This window comes from Lemur catta, chromosome 2 (genome assembly GCF_020740605.2).
Source record: "Lemur catta isolate mLemCat1 chromosome 2, mLemCat1.pri, whole genome shotgun sequence".
Taxonomy (NCBI): domain Eukaryota; kingdom Metazoa; phylum Chordata; class Mammalia; order Primates; family Lemuridae; genus Lemur; species Lemur catta.
In genome coordinates, this window is record NC_059129.1 from 139,042,331 (window position 1) to 139,066,516 (window position 24,186).

Sequence of the window (24,186 nt, forward strand, 5' to 3'; positions counted from 1 at the left end):
GTTTTGGGTGGGAGGGGAGGGGCTCCCTCCGGTAAAAAGACATTCTATTAATTGATTTCCACTTTTTTTCTTTTCTGCCTCTCGTTTCAGAACGGTTTGATCACCACTGTCCCTGGGTAGGCAACTGTGTGGGGAAAAGAAACTACAGATTTTTTTATATGTTTATTTTATCTCTGTCTTTTCTGACAGTCTTTATATTTGCATTCGTTATCACCCACGTCATTCTTCGTAAGTATGCTGGCGAAATCAGATTACGTATGTAACCATTTGCCTGACTGGTTTTCTGATTTAATTTTAATTTAATATTTTGGTCATTTCGGGCTATCTCTTTCCCCTTCTTTCTCCCTGTCCCTCCTCACTTCCTGCCAGCCCCTGTCATCTCCACTCCCTTCCTCCCTCCCCCTTTCCCCACCGCCCCCCACAGCACCGCTCAGGGCCACGTTTCACCCTGTGGGACTTTTTCACCAACGAGACTTTTTCCTTGACACCGGGCCCTATCCCAGCCTCAGTGACTTCACTTTCTCTCCTGCTGCGGGGTCCCCTGGAAGGTTCAGCCCACATTTTGCACAAAGGACAATGTGCTGCAGTGGTACCATGGCACAACAGAGCTTTTCTCTTAACGTAATACCTACTTATGCAGGAACAGCCACCCTCCCTAGAGAAAATGTCTGGGGGGAGACACGGGTTTTCTTGCGCACAGATCTGTATGTGTGAAAAACTTACATTTGACGAGATGTCCAATTATCTGCTAGAACATGAGTAAATGGCCCCTGGCATGTAAAGGAAGCAACTTTATTTAAAATTATATTTGGATGTAAATGATTTTAATATATATTTGCCTAAGCAAATGGCATGTTTTTCATTCCCTGTTCTCAAGGTCATAACTTTTAATTTCTTTTGTCTCCTGGTCATTCACTTTCCTGCAACAGGGAGTGATGAGCAGGAAGTTAATTTGTCTTGAACTGTAAATTTAAGCCTTTAAACTTCCATGACGTGCCATTAGTGACATTACAGACCAGCCTTGCCCTTGCCCACATTCCTGAAGTATAGCCACCCATTAGCAAGTACATAGCCCCTTTCTGGAATGTTTCCGGAAGTATCTGAGCAGAGGCCTCAGTCTCTTCCCGCGCACCAGAGCTGGAAACACGAGCGGGTGTTCTCAGGCTCCCGTTCTGTGGGTTTCCTCCCCTTCCCTTTGGCTGGGGTTCCTGCTAGGTGGCATGGAATGTTTCGCATTGGTTCTTTTTGAATGTTAGTCAAATTCAGACAGTAAATAGACTATCCCAAATTTTCATAGGTATTTTAAATCCTAGTTCCCGTTCTTTCTGACTCATCTTTTATCCACATGTGACACAAATGTGTAATACACGCCCGAGAGCCATAACTGGGGGGGGGGCTTGCGAAAGGGCAGTGATCGTCCATCAGAGCCCTCCTCCACGCTGGCCGGGGTGACACAGATGGTGGCTCTGCAGAGGCACCTCGCTCTCTTGTCAGAGTCCCACAAGGGCGAAAACGTGGCCAGGGTCCTGTCTGTGCATTAGTAGATGAAAGAAGCAGAGAGAAAGCCTAGCATTATGTTATTTTCAAAGAAGCAACTGTTGACACAACTAGAGAAAAAATAAGCACTGGTACTCCAGCATGCCTCTGGCACTAAGAAGTAGCGTTTATACATTGCATTTTATGTCATCTTTAACAACGTCAGCGTGCTGTCGTGTGCGTTCCCCCATCGGACTTGCACCCTCGACCCCGTTTGTAGATAGCAGGGGATGGTTTTCACTGCTCAGTGCGGTGCATAAACCCAGGGAACACACACGCACTCTCACACACTCACACACACACAGTCACACTCTCACACTCACACACAGCCACACACTCACACAGTCACACACACACACACAGAGTGAAGTCTGCCACCTGCCACCACAGTTGGATTGTGATGCACGTGGCTCTTTCACCTTCTCTAAAGTTTCACTCACCCCAGCTCCACCACACTGGAGTTTACTGTAGTTTATACTTAAATATTGTTAACCTAATACTGCACAAAAAGAAAGTATTAAGAATTTACCTGCCTGCAAGTTATCTGAGCGTTTTGGGCAAAAATGAATGAAGCTTTTCCTTCTCCCGTCTGCACCCAACAACCCCATAGGCCCCCATCTGACTGGGCACGTGATGCTCTGGGGAAAGCCACAGGTTTCTGTGGCTGCTGTCACCGCCCCCCTCAAGACTGGCATAGGCCAAAGGCAGAGAGCTGTCACCTGGGGCCTCTGCCAGGTGGTGAGCTGAGAGGGGCATGGTGGGAGAGCCCTGTGGTCCCCGAGATTCCTGGGCAGGCGAAGTCCGCAGTTCCTGATGGAGGAGGGAGGCAGGGCACACAACTGGGGTTCAGTGGAGAAAGAATAAATCCTTGTGCTCCCCTCATTTAGCCTCAGGGCTGTGCTTGCCCCAGGACCTGCAGCGTGTGCCCTGCTGGCCTAGCAGAGATGCGGAGGGAGCCTTAAGCACCCGTCTCTCCTTGTCAGCTCTCGATGACGTTTCTCTCCCATCCCTTCCTGCCAATTGTGTTCCACCTCATGGCACCTGGGCAGCTGACACAGAGGGAATGGGACCTCAGGAAGAATAGGAATCCACCCCCCTCTTCACCTTCCCATGGTGGGACACAGGGGGACACGGTGGCCGGTCACACCCTGCAGCAATTGCCATGGTGCAGCCACGCCAGCGGTCAGAGACACCACGGGGACATTGGAGCACAGCTATTGAAACAGTCCTCCCCATTCATTCCACTGTCACATGAGGGCTGGATTATGTCCCCTGGAGCACAGTGACTTCATACAGCACGGAGGGACCCAGCATCCTTGCCCCAGATGGGGTCCTGAAGACTTCCTCTGTCTAGGCTTTTCTTTTCAAAAGTATGATGTCGATGCTTTTTGTCAGATGCCTCGTTACTCAAGCCCTTAGAGAAATGTTTTCTTGCACAGACAGCTCATATTAAAATGTTGTAAACCCAAAAGAAGTCAGTAATAAACTTTAGCTTTATGACTCTGTTTACTCTGGGTACAGAGGAAAAAGTCTTTTATATGTAGCCTAGTTGATAGAACTTCCAGGGTCAAAAGTTAACACATTTCAGGAAAACAGAAGAGAAAAAATAGCATACAGTATTCTGTTTTCTTATTAAAATAAGGAAAACAAAGGAGTAATCAGAACTATAATTTATGGGAAAGTATGCAGACATCCATCTGCTTTTATTGAAAAAATATCCTGCAGATGTTGGGCCTAATTATGAGTCTGCCGTTTTCTTGCTGAAAAACTTTAGTGGAATCTCAGTCTCATCAGTAAACCCAGTGTCACAGCACTTAAAAAATGTAATTATTTAATTGATCTGTAGGCACCTATTATTTTTATGTAGATGAGAGAGCTTTCAGCACAAAGGCTGTTTATCTCCAGGGGTGAGTGTCTGAATACTAAATTTTGGTTTCATTCCCACAGGTTCACAGCAGACAGGATTCCTAAACGCGCTTAAGGACAGCCCTGCGAGATATCCTTTCTGGTGGTCCTGTTTTTGCAGTGCCGACGTGTTAAGTACCTGGCTGACCTTCTACACTCTCACCTCCTCATCTGTTGCCTCAGCCTCTCTTCTCGTGAATCTTATTCTTTTCCATTCTGTAAAGCATCCAAAGAACACCCTCCTATTCGCTTGCATGAGTGGTAGCGTCTCAATACTTGAGTCTCCAGGTGACCCAGCCGTAGCTAGGAAGCCAGGTATGAGTCCTCCCCAGCCCAGAAACCAGCAAGGATTGTGTTCAATCAGGTTGGTTTGGGGAGAAGTAGGGCTGCGAGCTCCACCTGATCTCACTTTGATTGGCAGGTGGTCCACCCGTGTGTGGGTCCACAGCCAGTGTGCAGTCACCAGGTGAGAATCCTCAGCCCCTCTGAACAGCCTCCGTCCGGGGTTGAGGTTCGGCATTCCTTATGGATAACCTGTATTACTTCCAGGAACAGAACGCCTTTTACATAATCCCAACTGGATTAAAGACGGTCAATCTCAAATCCTTTGGATGAATGAGAATGATTTTCTATCCTCCCAAACAGTATATATGGGCCCGTATCATAGCATTTGGAATCCGGAAAGAAAAATGTTCACCCATTAAGTGCTCAAATGGGCTCCCCCTCCATCCCCCCAGGCCCCCAAGTTTCATGCTATTGGGTGTGGAGTCAGTTGGTGGGACCCACTGACCTGCCTCTTCTGGGACCCAGTTCTCTTTCTTTGTCATATAACCAGGTGGACTGAACTCAGACTCCCCATTACTGCCAGGAGTAATTTTCATCTTGTGGTAGAGAGTTCTTAAAGAACGAAGAACTTTAATATGATGTACATATCATGCATTTCTTAAAGTAAACCAGCCCATATCCCTAAGAAAACTGGCTTGTGTGGTATTTAGAAAGATCTAAGGACAATGTCATCCTGTATACATGTATTTACTTCATAGACAGTATCTTTTCTGGCACCGCTGCGTTTATGGGCAGCATAGGATGTTAGTTCCAGGTCCAGATTCTGTAGTCAACTAGTATCTTTTTATTCAGATCTGTACTGTGGAAGGGCCTGAGACATATGGAAGATGTACAAAGGGGACTTGGAGAATAAATTCGACAGGTATGTCCTGTCTTCTACTAATAACACAGGAAGCTAGAGGTGGCTAGAGGTTGGCTGGAAGGAAAGGTGGCCCAGGCAATGAAATCTCCAACACCTGTGCTCTAAGAACAGGTCTGGTGAGAAATGTCCTCCCTCCCTCTCCCCAACCCTACCAGGCACGACATCCACCACTGTCACCTCTCTGTCCCCTCCTGTTTTCAAGGAGCGTTGTTTCAGCGTATCTCATAGCCAGGCCTTGCCTCTTTCCCAAAGAAAAACGCTTGTCTAAGTCTTTCAGGGAGTCGGTTGCTTCATGAAAACATGCAGGTCATATTAAGTTTTATAAATGCACCTCAGAACTGGAATTGGGGTCTGAGTGCCAGCTGAAACAAAGCCTAAAGGATGTGGCAGCCTCAGCCACCTCCTCCCCTGCCCTGGCATCTGTGCCTCCCCGAGACCATGTGCAGGATGCCCGGCCGGCATTTCAGACACAGATACCCACAGGCCGCCTCCTCCCTGCTGAGGAAGGCTGACCTCAAGGCCTGGGTCATTTCAGCTGCCTCGTGTCCCAGCTCTGGGCGATCTGCCGCTGTGTGTCTCCTGGGCGCCACCTTTCGGGGGAGCACGGAGGAGCTGTGTGTGGTGGCTCTGTCTTCATCATACCTCCGGACAGACCTCCCAGCTCTTGGACCTTATCCCATCCTAATCCTGGCAGGACTCTCAGGGAAGGACTCAGGTAAAAGTCTTCTAATACCTGCTCCACTGCAATTAATCGTGAGGTCCCAGGCCATTTTTAAGCCCTTCTACGTCTCAGTTTTTTGACCTGCAATAGTAAACCACTTTCTACTGGGCAATGATAAGCTGAAGACGTCAGTCATTCAGAATACATGTGGGAAATCAACTCCAAACACAGCTTCTGGGCATGGCCGGAGGATTTCAAAGAGGCTTCTTTTTGTGGCAATGTATGTCATGGGTGGGCTTTGCCAGAACCTTCTTTCGGAACACAGGTGTCTGCTGGTTGTCGTGGTTGGCTGTGCCTGCAGTCTGCAGAATCCAGAGCACTGTGTTGCCACAAGGGACTGGACCAAGGGTGCCTATGGGAAGAGCCAGCGGCAACAACTGACTGCGCAGAGACACCAGCAGCGGGAGGGAGTGTGGCAAGGGGTGTGTTTCTAAATCCCTCACATACACACATTTTTAACCCCTCACATATACACATATATGTGTATATATCCTTATATATATGTGTGTGCATTTCTATCTGTACTGATACGTCTAGATGTAGATATTACATATCTCCTCCCCAGAATGCAGGTGGAAAATGTGACTAGAACATCCCCTGAGGCCCTGGATGCACGAGCCACCTTCCCAGCTCACAGGGCAGCTGATTGTCATAACTGTGCTCCCGATCTTCGGTCTTCCCTGGCTCAGCAGGGCCTCCATTACTGTCATGCTGGGCCCTTGCCTGGAAAAAGGTGACCGTAAGCTGTAGCCCAATGAAAGATGCTCTGAAAGAACCACCCATTTCTCTCCGGGAGAGGAGCGAGGGCCCAGCAAGGTTCGGGCAGAATCTGATAGCAGCGCTGGGGTCAAGGTGGGGAAGAGGGGAGCGGTCTGGGCCGCACCCCCAGCTCGCATCTTCATAATCCTTTTCAGAAGCAGTGGCCAGTTTCAGGAACGTCAGACACACCCGTGCTCAAAACTAGGTACTGGGTTGTGAAATTACAAAGCATGTATAAATGTCTTATGTGTGCCGATGACACCCCTCCCCTAATCTGTGATTGCCCGAGGGCTGTCTGTCCTTAGGCAGAAGGGTGTTTTCTGTTTGCAATACGTCCTTTGGAGAATTCCTCCTTCAGTGAGTCTAGTGAGAAGTGCTGTGCTCTGGTGATTTATTCTAAGTTTGTGTTGCAGAAGAATAAGTGTGCTTTAGGTACTACTGGCTTATGCATTTTGAAAAAACATTAGTTCTGGTTATTAGCGGGCAAGGTGCTAAGCAAGGCCGGATCCCGTCACCATGTCTGTGGAGTGTTTTGGATGTCTGCCTTTCCTCTGGACACGTGTGTGGCCCGAAGGTGGCGTGGGGATGGCTGGTGGGAGCTTGTGAGGTGCAGCCTTCGGCTCACTGAGGAAGAGAGTGCCGACCGCTGCCAGGCTGCCCAGAAACGGCCTGGCCTGGGCAGGCAGCAGCATCCCAGTGACAGGTGCTCCAAGGAGGAAGGGTCCTGCTCCTCAGTGTGGAGGGCGAGACTAGCGTTAGACAAGCGCTAAACCCAAGACCTCTAAGCACGTGCCTGTAGTCCCAGCTGCTCAGGAGGAGGAAGCAGGAAGATCACTTGAGCCCAGGAGTTTGATGCTGCAGTGAGCTATGATGCACTCTAGCCCAGGTGACAGAGAGAGACCTTGTCTCAAAAAAAAAAAAAAAGAGTAAAAAAGGAAGTGTTGCTCTTGACTCTTCCTCAGTTACTCTGTAGGGATCTTTGTCAGTTCTTGCGTGTCCTTCCGGAGTGTGACCATCGTGTGCATCCGTGGGCGTGCACCAGTGTATAGTCTGGAACTGCTTGTACTTTGCATTGTTCTAGAATTTGATTTTGAAATAGTTCCTGGAGATATTTTTGTGACAATATATAGATCTACCTCATTCTTTTTTATGCTACTTTATAGAATTCCAGAGTGTAGATGAACCATAGTTTATTCTATTGATGGATATTTAGATTTCTTCATTTTTTTTACTCCTCAAAAAATGAACTAGTGAATTTTCTTGTATGTGTCTCTGTGCACAAAGGTTAGTATTTCTCCAGGACTAACAACTAGATGTGGAATCTCTGAGTTGAAAGTTAAGCATATTTAGAATATTAATAGACATGTGAAATGGTCCTCAAAAGAGACTGCAACTTATACTCCCGGGTCCCCACACCTTTACAACACTGGGATTATCAGTCCTATCACTTTTTTTTTTTTTTTTTTTTTGCCAATTTGATAGGAAGAAACAAATCTCATTGTTTTAATTTCTGTTTTCTGGCTAAGAATCAGGTTGCATATCTTTTCATGTTTGTTGGCCTTTTTTTTTCTTATCACAATGTGCCAATTCACACCCTTTGTCCATTTATCAATTAGGTTGTGTGTCCTTTTTCTATTAATATGTAGTTCTTTATGTATTCTCACTAATAATCTTTTAAATATCCTTTTAAACCAATATATCTCTCCCAGTCTGTCGCTTACCTTTTAACTTTGCTTTTTTATACATGAATGTTTAATTCATTAGTGAGCACAATCTAAAAATTTTATACTATATGGCTCCTAGGTTTGTACCTTATATGCTCACCCCAAAGTTATACAAATATTTCTTTGGTTTTCCTCTAAGAACTTCATATCTTGTTTCTTATGTTTGGCGCAGTAATAGATCATATGAGTTGGTATGTGTGGTGTGAGTTCAATCAGAAGGGCCGAGTGGGGTGGAAGTTCTAACTTTATTTTTTCCAAATGTTTAGTGAAGCATCCCAACACCACTTGCTATTCTCAAACTCCTGACCTCGAGTGATCCTCCCACCTCAGCCCTCCAGAGTGCCAGGATTACAGGCGTGAGCCACCGCGCCCGGCAACCACTTACTATTCTATTCCAGCAGTTCTCAAACTTTCTGTTCTCAGGACTCTTTTACACATTGAAAACTTATTAAGGACCCCAAAGAGCTTTTCTTTATGTATATTGTGTAGATATATAGGTAGATTAGCTATTTATCATGTTTGAAATTATGACTGAGAAAATTTTCAAACATGTGCGAGCATGTGCAAGCCCACGCTGCAGTCACATAAGAGCAAAGACATCACCTCTCCTCACGCAGCCTCTGGAAGAAGCCGCTGCGCAACAGGGCAGAGCAAGTGTGAAACTGGTAAACGCCATTTTGGTATTGATAGGGAAACCAGCTTTGGCCCTTCGCAGCCCCTGAAAGGGTCCCTGAGGGCCACACTTTGAGAACCACCTGATTCTCCCTGCACCACTCCTCTCAGCTGCCTTCTTTATCCCACGGGCCCCCGAGTGGCTCCTGAACTCTTGTCCCACTGCTGCTCTGGTGCTGTCAGCACCTTGTTTTGTTTATTAGAAAAGTCTTCTTCTGCCCCACCCCCATGATGGCTCTTTTCCAGAATTTCTTACCTGTTCTTAAACATTTTGTCATGGAGACGAATTTTAGAGTCAGTTGGTCAAATTCCATTTTGGAAATTCTAGTTGGAATTCTAGTGACTTCCTAGACTAATCTGGGGCAGCCACACCCCTTTATTGACTGATGTCGAAGTGTGCTCGAGACAAGGATGTGAGAGATTGAAATGTGACGGTCAAATGATCCAGCCTAAAGGGTCCCAGACTGTCCACTTTGAAAGGGTCTGTCATGCAAATTGCCAGGAAGTCAGCAGCCCCCACCCCGGATACAGCGACGGGCACTCAGGAGACGGGCACAGCCGTTTTCCGGTCTCTGTCTAAGGATTACAGGGTCATCTGGCTGACGAGGCGAATATGCTGACAAGTCCTTGAACCTAAATATCTGCAAGCATTAAATGCTGACGTAAGGCACTTTACCTGGAGAACAAAGGAAAATATCACTGCTCTCTGCTCTTCCCTCAAAACTCTCCGAGTACTTCGGTGTGCGACCTCTTGGGCTAGGGGTTATGGGAATTTGAAGCCATCGTCCTGGCCACAAAGGGGGCTCACTGTCTTAGTGGGAGCTGGTGGGGGTGGGGAGACAGAGGCTGGCAGCGGTCGCTGCTATAATTTGAAACCCATCCCCAGTGCAGTAAACCAAAGTCCAACTCCTTATTAAAGTGACTCCCAGTAGACCTGCATTGTTTCCTCTCATTGTTCTTTTAAAAAAAAATCAGCAAATGAGTTTTAATACATTTAAGGGGAATTTATATTTCTTGATCTTCTTTTCAACATGTGGCTGTTGGGTCAGTGAGGAAATGAGTGTTTGGATACTTGCATCTCAGTCTGAGTGGATTGGAAGGGGAACGACTTCGGCTGCTGTGGCTTCAGGAATCCCTGACAAGGAGCGTCCCATCTCCCCCTGGCAGAGGTCAGCGTCAGCCTCGGGCCCCCTGCCCCTCAGCAAGGATTAGAAAAGGGACCAGCCCAAGGCTCTTCTGTCATCCTGGCAGAGCAGACTTCCAGCATTCAATTCCTAGCTCTGCTATTTTCCAAGCAAATTGCTTTACTGCCTTCTGCCTCAGTTTCCGTACCTGTTAACTAGGAGTCGCACTTCTCCCTGGGCTGCTCTGAAGATTGCCTTAGTTCACTGAAGCCTTTGGAACAGTACCTGACACATTGCCAGTGATGCCGGCTGTTGTCGTGAATGATGATTCCTTAAGACGTACTGTGGGGGAGTGTCAGCTGGGCCCCGGGGGCGGGGTGTGTAAGTGGGCCGCATCCTACCTTGGCTTCATGTCATTTGGACACAGCTGCAAGCTAACAGTGGAACTGAATTCTGCTATTTATGTTTCTAAAGCACAAGAGATATTGCTTTAGATATTGTTGCTATAAACCTTTATAATTCCACAGCCACTGGTTATGACACCTGATGGAGATGATGAGTGTAGGTGGCATTGCAAAGGTGCAGTGGCCCGGACACAGGCAGGAGCCACTTTAGATCCCGGATTCTCCTCCACTCTCACATGCCAGATTTTTTTTTTTATTTTAACACACTTCTTTACTTATTGATAGATCAAGCAGACAAAAATAATCAATGAGAATAGAGAAGATTGAAATAGTTAAGGCAATTAACAAGCTTAGTCAAGACATGTAAAGAACATCACAACCCAACAATTTTTCTTGCATTTCAGTAGATTTAGGGGGTACAGGTGGAGTTTTACTACATGGGTATATTGTATAGTGGGAAGTCTGAGCACATGCCAGTTTTTGTATGTTGATATATATGAGAGTCATGTATATTTTTACTTCCCCATTATTCTACTTTGATTGTAAACTTCAGGTGACACAAAAGTATTTCTGAGATCGAAGTTCGCTCCTTCATGTATTATTCAGTAAATACGTGTCTTGGTTCTGTTCTTTATTCTTTTTAATCCATGACCACTTCCTGCTTCCATTCTGTGTGTCTCCTCCTCTTCAATCTTTTTGTCTCCTGTCTTCCTTCCAGCCTGTCCAAAGTGTCACACACCCAGTCTTCTCAACTCGGTCTTCCCACCAGTCACCTGGTCACTTACCCTGGATCCGCTTCACCTTCCCTTTCAAGCCAGCAACTAACATGACTCCCACGTGGCCGCCACCCTGTCTGTGCCCTCCCAGGTTGGGATGTGGGGAGGGACAGGGCATCTGGGAGCCCTGATCTGGGGGAAGGCAGTTGAAGACAAGACCATCCTTACTACATGGGCCACCATCCATGTGTCCCCATGTGCACCCGAGGCTCCCACCACAGCCATCTGCCCAGCAGGGTAACCCTGGGAGCATTGGAGGGGGCTTGCCCAGGCTGGTGCAGCCCTGGGCTGGGGTCTGCTTCCCTGAGCCTCCTTGTTCCCTACTGCTCCTCCCTGCTGTCCACTTATCCGCGAGCAGGCCAGTGAAAGTCAGCCAACAGACGGAAGCCCATTCTTTCTTCCCGTTTCGTGTGTGTGGCCCATGCGCCCAGACGATGGCATTACTCAGTCTTGACACTGCATTGGGTAGCGTACTCCCCAGTCTGGTCTAAAGATGAATCATATCCAATCTGGGAAAAGTCCGCGGGGCTGTGTTACGGTAGGAGCCACGTGGCTTCTGTCCTTGGAAGCACCAGGAAAGCAAGAGTGTTTACTTTCTCCGGCATGTCATTAATTTATTGAGAGGGGATGCAAGGTGTGTGTTTAAACTCCCAGACCCACAATGAATTTTTTTTTTTTTCCTGAGAAACATCTGTATCTTGTAAATAGAATTTTGTAAACATCTGTGAGACAAAAATTCTCTAGTCTTTTCAAACTGCCACACTCTTGGCTGATCGATCTGTGCTGAAGAATGCCGAGCTTTTCTCCTTTGTTTGTGACAGTCTGGTGGGCTCCTGACTTCTCACTCGATGTCCCGTGGGAATTCCTGTCCCCCAGTTGCCTGTCCAGCAGCTGAGGGCAGCCTTCTATGTCGGGGATTGGCTGAGGGCTGGGAAAAGGTCTCCTAAGTAAAAACGCCCCTGACCCGGAGGCAGTGTCCACTGTAGGGAGGGGACGAGTGATGATCAGGGAGCCCCCCAGTCATGACAAGCCACAGCTGCTGCTCGGCCCTGGGGAAGGTGACACACCCCTGCCCTGAGGAGTTCCCTTTGGTTAGAGAGAAAGCCGGAGGAAGAGTGGGAAGCCGTGCCCGGCCAGGGAGAGGGCAGAAGCCCGGGGCCCTTCCCGCCTCTGTGGGCAGCCGAGGGACACCCCCCCACTCCCGTTGGCCTCCTTGACTCGGCCACCGTGCTGGAGGCCGTGGTCTGCTTCTTCTCCGTCTGGTCCATCGTTGGCCTCTCAGGCTTCCACACCTACCTGATCAGCTCCAACCAGACGACGAACGAAGACGTAAGTTCCCGGCTGTGGGGCACGGGGGCTCCTTGGAGTTTGGCAGTGGAGGAGGAACAGGATGGAGCGGGGTGGGGTCCCTTTCTCCCTGCAGCCCGCTCCAGAGGTGAGCCTTGGGAGCGCGGAGCGTGCGGTGGCAGCATTTCCGCGTGCCCTTCCCGCAGTTTCTCCACCAGGAGTCTGTTCTCTTCTTCTTTTCTGACCATGTCAGTTGGACGCTAGGAGTGGCCAGGTGACACCCGTTTCTGGCCCTGAGGAGAAGGTTCTTTCTGTTCCCTTTACTAGTTTTGTGAGCAGTTGTCACACTTCCCCTAATAAAGACCAGCGGAGGGCTGACATCTCAGAGTGTGTGTTTGTGTCTGCCCTTCATGTTACACTTAATGTCTCAGTTTAGGTTTTGGAGGAAATTGCCCTGACCCAAAATTCAACGTTTTGTCCAGGATTATGTGCCTATACTTAGTGCAGATGGAGAGGAGATAAAACAAAACAAACAAACAAAAAAAACAGGTGCATAATGGTGGAAAATATTTCTTGATAAGCATCGTCCTCTTTGTTCTTAATCCTTAGATGTTGACATAAGTCTCTGTCCACACGTGAATTAAATGTCTCAGAACAGGTCAGTTGCCTTAAACAAAAGCTTGAGGAAATCGGTGGTGATGAGACACGTGAGATGAGAGCATGGTAATGCAGTTGTTTGTATTTGGCAAGTACGAATATTAGAATCAGCAAAACAGACCGTTTTGGCAACACGTGAGACTGATTTCTTACAGCCTGTCAACGGGCAGTTAGGGGAACCACATTAGCTTTCTCGGCCTCTTATTACCTTCTAGGGCACATGTGAGTATGAAAAAAATCTCTGTTGGCTCGGGTGAGAGGGCCCGTTAGTACCATGTGGTACAAATAAAAGATTACTGTCCCCAGGGGATCCTACTCTTGTCCCTAATCTCACCTGCTGTTTTGGGATATTTCCGAGTTTGAGGTATTGCCTATTTTCCTTGAGAAAAGTACCTCAGTTTCTTTTGGTGAGTAAGTGAGGAAAGTTTATTCGCATTCTTTATGGGCCTCTCATGGTCCAACTGGCCTAAAATGTGCCATTGATACGAAGGCTATTATATGTTATTGACTGTTTTTTCCTTTCAGATTAAAGGATCTTGGTCAAATAAAAGAGGTAAAGAAAATTACAATCCCTACAGCTATGGAAATATCTTCACAAACTGCTGTGTCGCCCTGTGTGGGCCCATCTCGCCAAGGTAAGAGTCAGGACAGAGCAAGCTGTTTAATTAACAGAGCTCGGAAAAGCCTCACCTTGGTCGCTCAGGTCTCTGGGGGAGGAGGGGGGATGGTCCCAACCTCCAGCTGACCGCTGTGTGCCCTGTAGACGCGGCCTCCATGAAACAGAGACCCGGCTCCATGTGTCACGTCGCTCTTCACACCTCTTTCAGTCTTCAACTGGATTTATGTCCGATTTGGAGAAAAGTCTCCTAGAGCTCACAGTAGGAAACCCCAGGCATGCGGTGCTGGTCCTTACCGAATGATGCTGAGCACCTGTGGCGAGCAGGGCGCCAGGGCACACGTGTAGGAAGGAAGCAACGAGCAGACCTGTAGAAATAAGTGCTTACAGCTGATTTGTCCACAGTATAAATGCCAAAACCATCCCTAGAGATCCATGTGGACTGGCGTAGCTGAGATTGTGGTAATGACAATGATGATGACAGTATTAATAATGGCAATAGCTAACATTTGCTGGATTAGTGCCGAGCCCTGCTCTAAGTGCTTTGCCTGTACTAACGGCATCAGAATTGCCAAGTTCATTGAAAGTTAACACCTCCCACCCCCAAGCCCACCCCGGGTGGGTGGCCCATGGGGTCCCCACTCCCCCAGCTTCCGGCCACCAGCAGGGAGAGGATTCGGGGCAGGGGTAGGGTGCTGCTGGCCCCGTGTTAATGCTCTCAGACCTGGCAGGGCTTTGAGGCTGGGCTGTCCTCTCCAGAGAGTTTCATCTGAGAACCTCCCACTGCAGCTTCCCCAGTGCAGGCAGGGTCCTTCCCCCAGTGGTCACTCGCCTGCTGCTCCAGCCGCGGGCCTGCAGCCATCTGCTCGGCATGGGCCTCTGTGGGCCCCTCCAGGGCTCTCTGAGCTGAGTCCTGCGGTAGTTTCCTGGGGCTCTGAACAAAGTGAAATGGGGGCTTGCAACACCAGAAAGTTATTCTCTCACAGGTGGGAGGCTAGAAGTCTGAAATCAAGGTGTCAGAAGACTGTGCTCCCTCCAAGACACTGGGGAGGGTCCTTCCTAGTCTTGTCCCAGCTCCTGGTGGCAGCCAGCAGTCCCTGATGTCCCTTTGCTGGTAGATGCACCCCTGCAATGTCTACCTGTCGCCGCATGGCAGTGTTTCCACACCTTCACGTGACATCCTCTTCCCCGTGTCTGTGTTGTCTCTTCTTGTAAGGACACCAGTCACATTGGATGAAGGCCCACCCCAAGCGGGTATGAACTCATCTTAACTTGGTTACATCTGCAAAGACCCTGTTTCCAAATAAGGTACCACTCACAGGTACCAGAGTTAGGACTTCAACATGTGTTTCTGCACAGTTTAGTTTAACCCGTGACATTCCCCCAAGCCAACTACACTGGCTCTCTCCCATGGGACCCGCACCTGGACCCTCAGCCAGCCCCAAGAGCCAGCCCTTCCCCAGTCCTCACCCTTCTCTGCTCTTGTCCCCTTCAGCCTTTTGAACCCGTGAAGGGGGCTTGCAAAGCTGGTTTGAGAAACCCCCTTTGATGTCCTGCACAGGGTCCAGCTGCTCCCTTTGCAACATGCAGGTTCTTGTTGCCTGTTTTCTCCAAGCCTTTGGGGATTCGGCTGGAACTGAGGGGAGAGAGTCCCATTCTAAGATCCAGTCACAGTGATTTTTATGGTCCATTATTCTGTCACTTAAAGACCTGCAGGTGTAGTTGGGAAATCAATTCCTACCTTCTGGAAGCTGAGCTGACAAGTGGGAGGCTCTGCTCCTTGAACAGAGCACCCTCCGGCAGCCCAAGTAGTCGCCCCCACAGGCAGGGCTGTGTTTTTGCATCTTGTGGAAGCTGCTGAGGACGTCAGGGGCGATCTGTGCTGTGAGTGTGGCCCATCCAACACAGTGGGGGCCACACCGGGGGTCCCCTTCATAAGCTGAGCCTCCTGCTGCTCTTCACATTGCTGCCATTAGACTCAAGGTCAACGCTGAGCCTTCACTGGGGAGAAGAAAGGCAGCTCTTCCGATGGCACAGGAAACCACCACCCTCCCTGCTGAGGGGACAGCACCACAGGGCACAGGAACAGAGGGCTTTGGAGCCATATTCAGAAACTTGTCTGGGGGAGACCAAGGACCCGTTTTTTATTCATTCCGTCAACAAGCGTTAGCTCAGCACCTACTGAGTGCCAGTCCCAGAGTGATTGAGGGGGCTCCGCAGCAGGTGTAGACAGGGGCCTCTATCCCTGTGTCTGTGGGCCAGGCACGAGCCAGGAGCTGTGGGAGGCAGAGGAAGACCCTGCCCTTGGGAGCTTGTGGGCTGCTAGACAAAGACGGTGCTGTGTAGACCCACTGTGACGCTCGGGAGGATTGGGTGCAGGGAACGCAGAGAGGGGAGAAAGGGGCAAGGGGCCGCTGGGCAAGAGCAGGGGCCGCAGCACTTTTGAACCTGGCCTTGAAGAATGGACAGCAGAGTGGAAGGAAAATTGACGTTGGGTGGGGAAGAAAACAGCCAGAACAAAAATACAGAGGCCGCAAAGCAGGTGTGGGCGGGTGGGCTGAGCTGTGTAGACAGCACTCCGGACACATCCGTTGAATGAATGTAATAAAGAGAGTGGGTTTAAGGCTGGAGAGGAACCTTGAGAGCCGGTGGCAGTGGGTGGAGGCCGACCAGCGAGGAGGCCCCCGCGGTCAGTGGACGAGGAGGGAGGTGCTGGGGTCTGAGGAGCTCGCGGTCGCAAGGCCCCTGCGTTGGGGCGGCCCAGGGAGAGGGAGCCAGACACACAGGACCCGGTGTCCACCAGCCTTTGGATTTTATTCACTCTCCCCTGTGTTGTGTCTCCCCTCGCAGCCTCATTGACAGAAGAGGGTACATCCAGCCCGACACCCCGCAGCCGGCAGCGCCTTCCAATGGCATCACCATGTACGGGGCCACGCAGTCACAGAGCGACATGGTAGGAGCCGCCGCGCCGCCTCCCCTCCCGCTTGCTGTCCGCTGTCAGGCCCGGGCAGCCACCCGGAGTGGGACTTACGGGCTCGGAAGGGGAGTGGAATGTTAAAGGAAAGGTGACGGCCGCTGAGTCTGGTCTGCCTGTGCTGACCTGTGTAGCGGAAGTTCACACACGACGCCTCTCGGCTGAAGTGGCTGCAGCCCCTGCCAGCCCTGAGCCGTGTGTGAGTCTCTGATCTTTGCGGCTCCACCGGTAGGTTAGGAGGGCAGAGACGCTCAGTCCCCACACAGGGGAGAGCCTCCTCCTCCTCCCAGGAGAGGGTAAACACTGTGACCCTTAGCCCACCCGACAGACCCGAGGCTGAGAAGCCAGCACTTGACGCAGGACTGGGGGACGTGCCACCGTCTGGCCTTCATGCCACACTTCTGCGTTGCTTTCTTATTTGTCCCATATTTCTTGCATTTGTGAGATAAACCCCACTTGATCATGGCGTATAATCCTTTTCATATGTTGCTAGATTAAATTTGCTAGTATTTTGTTGAGGACTTTTTCATCTGTATTCATGAGCGATATTGTCTGCAATTTTCTTGTGAAGGCTTTGTCTTGTGCTGGTGTTGGGGGTGACGCTTGCTGGCTTCACGGAATGAGTTAAAAACTGCCTCTTCCTTGTCTGTCTTTTGAAGGCTTGTGAAGAACTGGTGTTAATTCTTCTTTAAAGATTTGGAAGAACTCACCAGTAAAGTCTTGAGCTTTCTTTGTGGGTGGTTTTTTGATTACTAATTTACCCTCTACTTACCATAGATCTATTCAGATTTTCTATTTCTTCTTGGGTCAGTTTCAGTAGTTTGTGTCTTTCTAGGAATTTATCCATTTCATCTAATTAGCTAATTTGTTGGCATTGTCTCATCTGTCTTGCGTCAATATTGTTTTATTATAAGAATAGATGGAAGGAGGAAAATGTAAGGACTGAAAAAGCTAAATAGAACATGAGTAGTTTGTAAAACTGGAGGGAAAGAGAAGAAGTAACCAAAGATTCCAGTGAGAATAAAGAAGCACTTGGAGTCATCCCTGAAGGGAGATGCTGGCATTTTGCATTTTTTGAACATGCTAGGAGCTGCTCTGGGAGGCTCTGGCAAGGAGAATTGCAGCAGGTTACTCATCCCGCACTGCTGCTTTGCCGTCCCCCCTTGCAGTAATGTTGGGGCCAAGAGAAATGTACATACCCTGCAATTTCCAGGAATTGTCAACATGTGGAAAAACAAGCTAAAATATTTCAAGTCTGACAGTGAAATTAATTCTTGGGGCAATTGGAACATTCCTTTCCTTTGACTTGGTTAGGCTGCCTATACCAGACATCCCAACCAAGACTATCCCAAAATGAGCCAGCACATCATGACCAGCAGTGCCTGGCCAAAACGGACCCACAGCCCTGCAAGTTTTCTGGTCCCTGATGCAGTGACAGACACCCAGGGCATCTGTCCACCCTCTGCTCCTCGGAAAGCCTGCGTCATCACTAAGAGCAATTGGTTCAGCAACGTGCCAAGCAATCCATCATCCTTCCTTTTACTTATTTATTTCATTTTTCTGGACATTTTTAGAGCTCACAGTCAATAAAACAGCTCTTGTGTTCCAATCCCCAATTAGACAGACGTGACAACAAATACACAAATCCGTGAATGTTGAATTAGCGAGAATCAACAAGGTGAATTGCAAGCCATTCTAAGAATGGAACCAAGTTTATTTGGTGTGGAACATACCGTGTGGTCAAGTGGGTCTCTGTTGAGATTTATCACTCGTTACACTTGGCAGAGTGTTGCTGATACTGATCCTGTCGTCGCAAGGATCACCTCACGCAATCTCTATGACAGCCTGCAGGATAGCCTCATTTTATGAAGGATGAAACTGAGACTGAAACATCGAGTAACTTGCTCAGAGTCACAACTGGAGATTCAAGGCCTGGGCACTTTCTACTGCATGTTGGCTTTCGGTGTTAAAAGCTCTCAAGTTGGTGTCAGATGATCCTCTTCAGACCTGGCCCTTATGTCTGGGAGCTGCAGAGACAACTTACTACAATCTGGTTTTCTTGGCTTAGGACGCTCATTAGAGTTAGCACTGATAGGTGAGTCCAGTTAAATCAGAATCCCAGGGAAGGGCCAAAGCATTGGTATGATGGTACCACTGCACTCCAGCCTGGGCAACATAGTGAGACCGCTGTATCCACAAAAAAATTTTAAAACTTAGCTGAGCATAGTGGTGCCATGCTTCTGTAGTCCCCACTACTCAGGAGCTGAGGTGGGTGGCTCTCCAGAGCCCACGTTTGAGGCTGCAGTGAGCTATGATTGCACCACTGGACTTGCACTCCAGCCTGGACAACACAGCAAGACCCTGTCTCTTAAAAAACAAAAACAACAACAATAAAAAAAAAACGTTAAGTCAATTTGGCTCAACTAACACTTGGTCTATTCAGAGAAACGGGTATGTGGAAGATTTCAACAGAATGTGCTAGAATCTGCAAAGCAGCAGGGCAGGATGGGGGGAGACCAAAAAGAGCGCTAGGTTTCAGGCAAAGTTCCTGGAGGAGATGACATCTGAGCTAAATAGTAAAAGATAAGTTGCAATGAATTCACCACCCAAAGGTGGGAAGGATGCTGCAAGTGGAGCAGACGCAGAACTGTAGACACATATGGGTGAAACCGCTTGGCGTTTGCAGGGAGCAGGGACGACAGTGTTAGGAGTGCAGGGATTGCAAAGCTGGGATTCCAAGGAGCTAAGGCAGGATGGGAAGTGCACAAAAGGCCTTGGGTGGCTTATAACCAGCTTGGACTTTGTTCTGCAGGGAGCCGCTGCAGAGCCCAATTCAGGGAGCGATGCCATCAGACTTTCATCCGGAGTGGATGAGGCTGGCAGTGGTGGTGGAGGCCTGGGAGGCCGTGTGGGGCAGGGAGGCAGGCAAGGAGGACAGAAGAAGCCCTTGCAGGAGGCCTGGTGGCAAAGGGGCCAGGAAGGCAGAGGAGGTGCAGGAAGAGGCAGCACAGTGCAGGATTTGAGGATTAAGTCCTCGTGGAGATCCCGGCAGGGGAGCCGGATGATCAGGTGACTCACCAGTGGCACACTGGAGGCGAGGGGCAGGTTAGGGAGAAGCTAATATAGGCAGGTGGAACTGGGGTGCCCATGGATACCTGGGGGTGGTGGGCGGCTGCCCAGCGGGGAATGGGATGGAAAGCTCAGGGAAGGTTTGTTTCCCCGTGTTGATGAAGAAATGATGTGGTTGGTAGAAATTCACTTTGAAATAATGGAGATGTGAATTAATTTTATCAGTTATCCTAGAACTGTCAGTCACTCTGGTATTTAAAAAGAAATTGTAAGACTTGCTATGTTTTTCATCTGAGATACTAATCTGAGTTCATCTCACATGCTGGAAGATTATTTTTGAAATCGGCATTTATTATATCTTTCTTTCTCTCCCCCACCTCTGCCAGCTGTGCCCCCGCCAAGTTGAAGCAAGTTTCTTGGTCCAACTGGACCCTAGTGAGGACGATTGAATTGGATAATCCTGAAAGATAACTGAAGGACAAGCTTTGCAAATAGAGAGATTTAAGTGCTCACAGCAGGGCGGGTGGCAGGGAGCAGAGCCCCTGGGCTGGCACTTGCCGCTGACACTTCAGGCTGCCGATCTTGGGCAGATCCCTTAAGCCCGAGAGCCTTGAGTTCCTAAACTGTAAACTGAAGGAGATAATGGCATTCACCTCCCTGGCCTGTGGTTAGAACTGACTGAGATCTTGACTGTTTCCTCTTCCCATGACAAGTTTAGGCCTGGCGCGGTGGCTCACGCCTGTAATCCTAGCACTCTGGGAGGCCGAGGCGGGTGGATCGCTCGAGGTCAGGAGTTCAAGACCAGCCTGAGCAAGAGTGAGACCCAGTCTCTACCAAAAATAGAAAGAAATGATTTGGACAGCTAAAAATCTATATAGAAAAAAAAATTAGCCGGGCATGGTGGCGCATGCCTGTAGTCCCAGCTACCCGGGAGGCTGAGGCAATAGGATCGTTTAAGCCCAGGAGTTTGAGGTTGCTGCGAGCTAGGCTGATGCCACAGCACTCACTCTAGCCCAGGCAACATAGCGAGACTCTGTCTAAAAAAAAAAAAAAAAAAAAAAAAAAAACCATCACAAGTTTATAACACAGCTGGGATAAAAAGAGTTTGCAAAGTAAAAAATAAAAAATATAACACAGTGGGTGCTTGTTAAACGTTCAAGTGCATGTGTGTGCAAACTCCCCTCGGAGGGGCTCGCTCGTGGGAGGTTCTTAACAAATACTTGCTTGTTCCTTTGTTCTTTCCCTGTCCTTTCCATCCTCTAGTTTTGCCTCATCTGCAAAAATCTCCACCCTGAACGTGGAACTAGGAACTGGAGGGAAGGCGTTTTCTCTGGTGCAGTGAGCTGGCAACATGGCTTCATGAATTAATGGCCTTGGCTGGATCAAACCAGTCCATGGGCCAAGAGGCAGAGGTCACGAGCGTTCTGTCCATGGTACACTGCGGGCAAGTGCCTGTGTGCTTGGCCAGGGACTATCAAACATTTTAAGACCTAAAAAAAAAAATGATAAGCTTTAAAACATGAAAAGAAAACTGCAAAATCAAAATTAATAAATGTTTAATGTCTATGAGACACATGAATATGTCAACTTCATTAATTGTTAAATTTAGCACTCATGAAAATTTTATGACAGTTTAGAAATGATTTGTAGGTTGGGTTTTTCTCACTTCATAAGAATTCCCAAGCATACTTATGATTGCACAGAAATCATTACCAATTAGAGAGGAAGTTGCTCATAGACAGATAAATTTAAAAGACTAACTGACTCAGAGTCCTGTGGCCCTTGTACCGCGCACGCTGCCTTTGCTGTGAGAAACCTGGCTGACGCTCTGCTTACAGCTGGGAGAAATCCTTCGGGGCCCAGGGCTCCTGCCCGCTGGCGAGTGCCCCTCGCACGTTAGAACATCCTCAGGAGAGGATGAGGAGTGTTCTCTGTGGCCCCACATGTCTGAACTAGTACCAGAGGGTGGGCCTAGGATTTGGGTCCTATCGATCCAAGAGGGGAATTCTGGGCACCCAGAGCTCGTGGCGGACAGGCGTCGCCACCCCAGGGATGCAAGGCGAGGAGGGGAGGGGAGCACCTCCCAGGGATGTTGGACAGAGGATTTCAGCATGGTGGGAAGGGCTGAACCTGGCCTTTAGGGTCCCTTCCAATGCAGATCCAGCCCCCTGTGTCTTGTCCAAAGGGCCAGTATCACTGTGCGAGATAATGTCCGAGTCTACTGTACATCTGTAGGCCACCTGGGCACCTAGAGACTGGGCCTTGCCATTGTTTCAGTTGCTCTTTATGGGCTTCTGTGCTGTAAGTATGGGGCTACCTGAACCCTGGGAAGAGGACACAGTTACATGCAAGTAGGGCTGGCACTAAGCAGAACGTGAACTTGGTGCATCTCCACCCCACAGCCATGACTACAGACTTGTCGGGAACCCCCACTAAGATGTCTGGTCACCCCCTCTGCACAGCATCCTTTTCTCCAATGTCCTGTGCTACAGACCCAGCCACGTTAGCTTCCTCATACTCTGTTTTCTCCACTGAGCAGAACTACTGTGGTTTGCTCAGACTCCACCTCTATGCCACAGTTTGGAAGTTTTCCCCAAGAAAAGAATTGGTTGAACACGGGGCTCACCTTGTGAGTTTTCCTTCTCTCAGGGATTGCAGTCTTGCATTGTGTGTTGTGCACTACTTAATGTCTTTTGCCTCCTGTATTTTGGCCTGTTTCATATACTTCCATGTATTCAATGTGAGTTATCCATCATTCCTGGGAGTAGAAGCTTTGTCTCTAGGATTAGAGGACATGTTGCAGCCAATGTTGCCGTATGCTCCAGATACACCTTTCAGCTATTCGCTCTACCAACTATAAATACTGAATTAGCCATGGAATCTAAGACATTTGGAGACATTTATATTTAGCACCAGACTCAGTGTGTTCATTTGCAAAGGAAAGAAAGGCTGGAGGGAAAAGAACCTAGGTCTCTTTGGTCAAATTTTTGCCTATCATTTTATTTTAGGACCAATGTTCAGATCAGAAAAGTCTTTTCTGAATGATAGGAAAAGTGCTCCTAGGGAAATATGCAGTGTTTTAGAAATTAGAGATAAAGACTTTATAATTATAAGTCTTAGATAAGCACCCTGATACTATAGTTCAAAAAAAATTAGATAAATATTGATAGAAAACTCATCAAAGTACCCACTGAGGTCTTATTATCTCAAAAATAGGAGAATTCACTGTTAGCTTATCATCTCACACAAACTGGGGCAGGGGTGGTTATTTAGTGTCTACAAGATCTCTCTACTATAAATTCTCAAGGGAAAAAATGTTAGAGGAGTAACGAGGTGACATCTAAAGCAATAAAATGATGCATGTGACCCCAAATACAGCTTTTATCATCTGAGCTCCTGTGAAATTCTGAGAGCCACACTGGGAGCATGTGCAAATAACCCTTTGCTAGCTGAGGATCGTGTTTTCGTTATTCCTAGTTTCCTCCTTATTGGCTTTTATGATTACCTAACGTTGCAGTTCTGTCTATGTCAATTTGTATATGCACAGTCACGACATCTACTTAGGGTGGACTCTTTGGTGTGCATATCTCATTTGATTGTCAAATAATTTAATTTCTGTGTAGCACTAGAGTCAGAGTTCGTATCTAGCACTTGTAGCTGCAAAGATCCTTTGGGATCACATGCGAAATACAAAGATAGTAACATGGTACATAGTTGTTGGAATTATTTTTTAGAATATCATTTACTATATTTACTAATCTAATATTTTAAATCCCCCTTAATCTAGTATCAAAACAAGACTAAACCAGCAGTTGCATGATTTATTAAACTAGTATTGCCAAAGAACTCTCCATGCATACTCTGAAAAATCAGATAGAGTGGGGAAAAATAACTTAAGCTTAAGTGATAATGTTAAAAGAATGCAGAGAAACTTTCCTCCCAAGGATGCATGTACATTCTAGGTGGACTTTAGAAGATTATGGTGTTTTTGTAACTGTAAATGAGCATTCACAAGCCCCAGAACTGGGCTTCATGGACAAGCAGAAATGAGCAGTGCCCAGCTCTAATACTTTTGACAGAATTGGAGCAAGAGAAATAATTTCATTCATTCCTAATTTGTATATAAACCATCTAGAAGACTCTGAGCTTCGCTTTTAACAGCATCTGTACACTAGGTTTTCTTCAGACAAAAATTAGCTAGGGTAAAATGAAATGTATTCCAACATGAGCCATTCTATTTGAAAATCTGCAGAGACAAAAAGTAAACGATCTCTGTGGCGTTTTTAAATTGTAACATTAAGTACTAATGTGTATGACATCCAGACATCTGAAGCCATAAACTTTGCAAGTTAAATGCCGACGCTTCATTCGGGCAGTAAATCAGCCGTCACGGTGACTTACTGCAACTACAGCAAAAGCTCCAGCACTCCAGACAGTGTGTTTTCATGCTGCCAGCAGAAAGGTCTTTTCATTGACACTCTTACCAGAGATCAAGATTTTATTCTATTAGTACTCGGCATTTCACCAATCTTTTACCTTAAAAAGTGGCAGTTTTACACTATTCAACCTAATATTTGATAAATATGAACTTTTAAAGGGCTGTTTTGGAATGAAAACGTGAGTTTCTCAATTTGCTGTTTGTAGGAGATGGACTGTCACTGTCAGATATCTGAGTGCTAGGCTCTGTTTCTGTAAGGTTATGTAACCGGTTAAGTCAATTCAAACGCACCCAATGGCTTCCTGGTGTCAGCACAG

The 24,186-nt window shown here is 47.9% G+C and overlaps 1 protein-coding gene across 2 annotated transcripts in view; it reads left to right on the forward strand.

Annotated features, from left to right (window-relative positions):
• ZDHHC14 (zinc finger DHHC-type palmitoyltransferase 14) overlaps positions 1-24,186 on the forward strand; it is a 237,781-nt gene that overhangs the window by 207,915 nt on the left and 5,680 nt on the right. For both annotated transcript variants that reach the window (XM_045544631.1, XM_045544632.1), the window contains exons 4-8: positions 91-228; positions 3,484-3,532; positions 12,055-12,157; positions 13,298-13,407; positions 16,239-16,341. In XM_045544631.1, the coding sequence (XP_045400587.1) occupies positions 91-228; positions 3,484-3,532; positions 12,055-12,157; positions 13,298-13,407; positions 16,239-16,341 (503 nt within the window). The remainder of the gene's footprint in view (positions 1-90; positions 229-3,483; positions 3,533-12,054; positions 12,158-13,297; positions 13,408-16,238; positions 16,342-24,186) is intronic.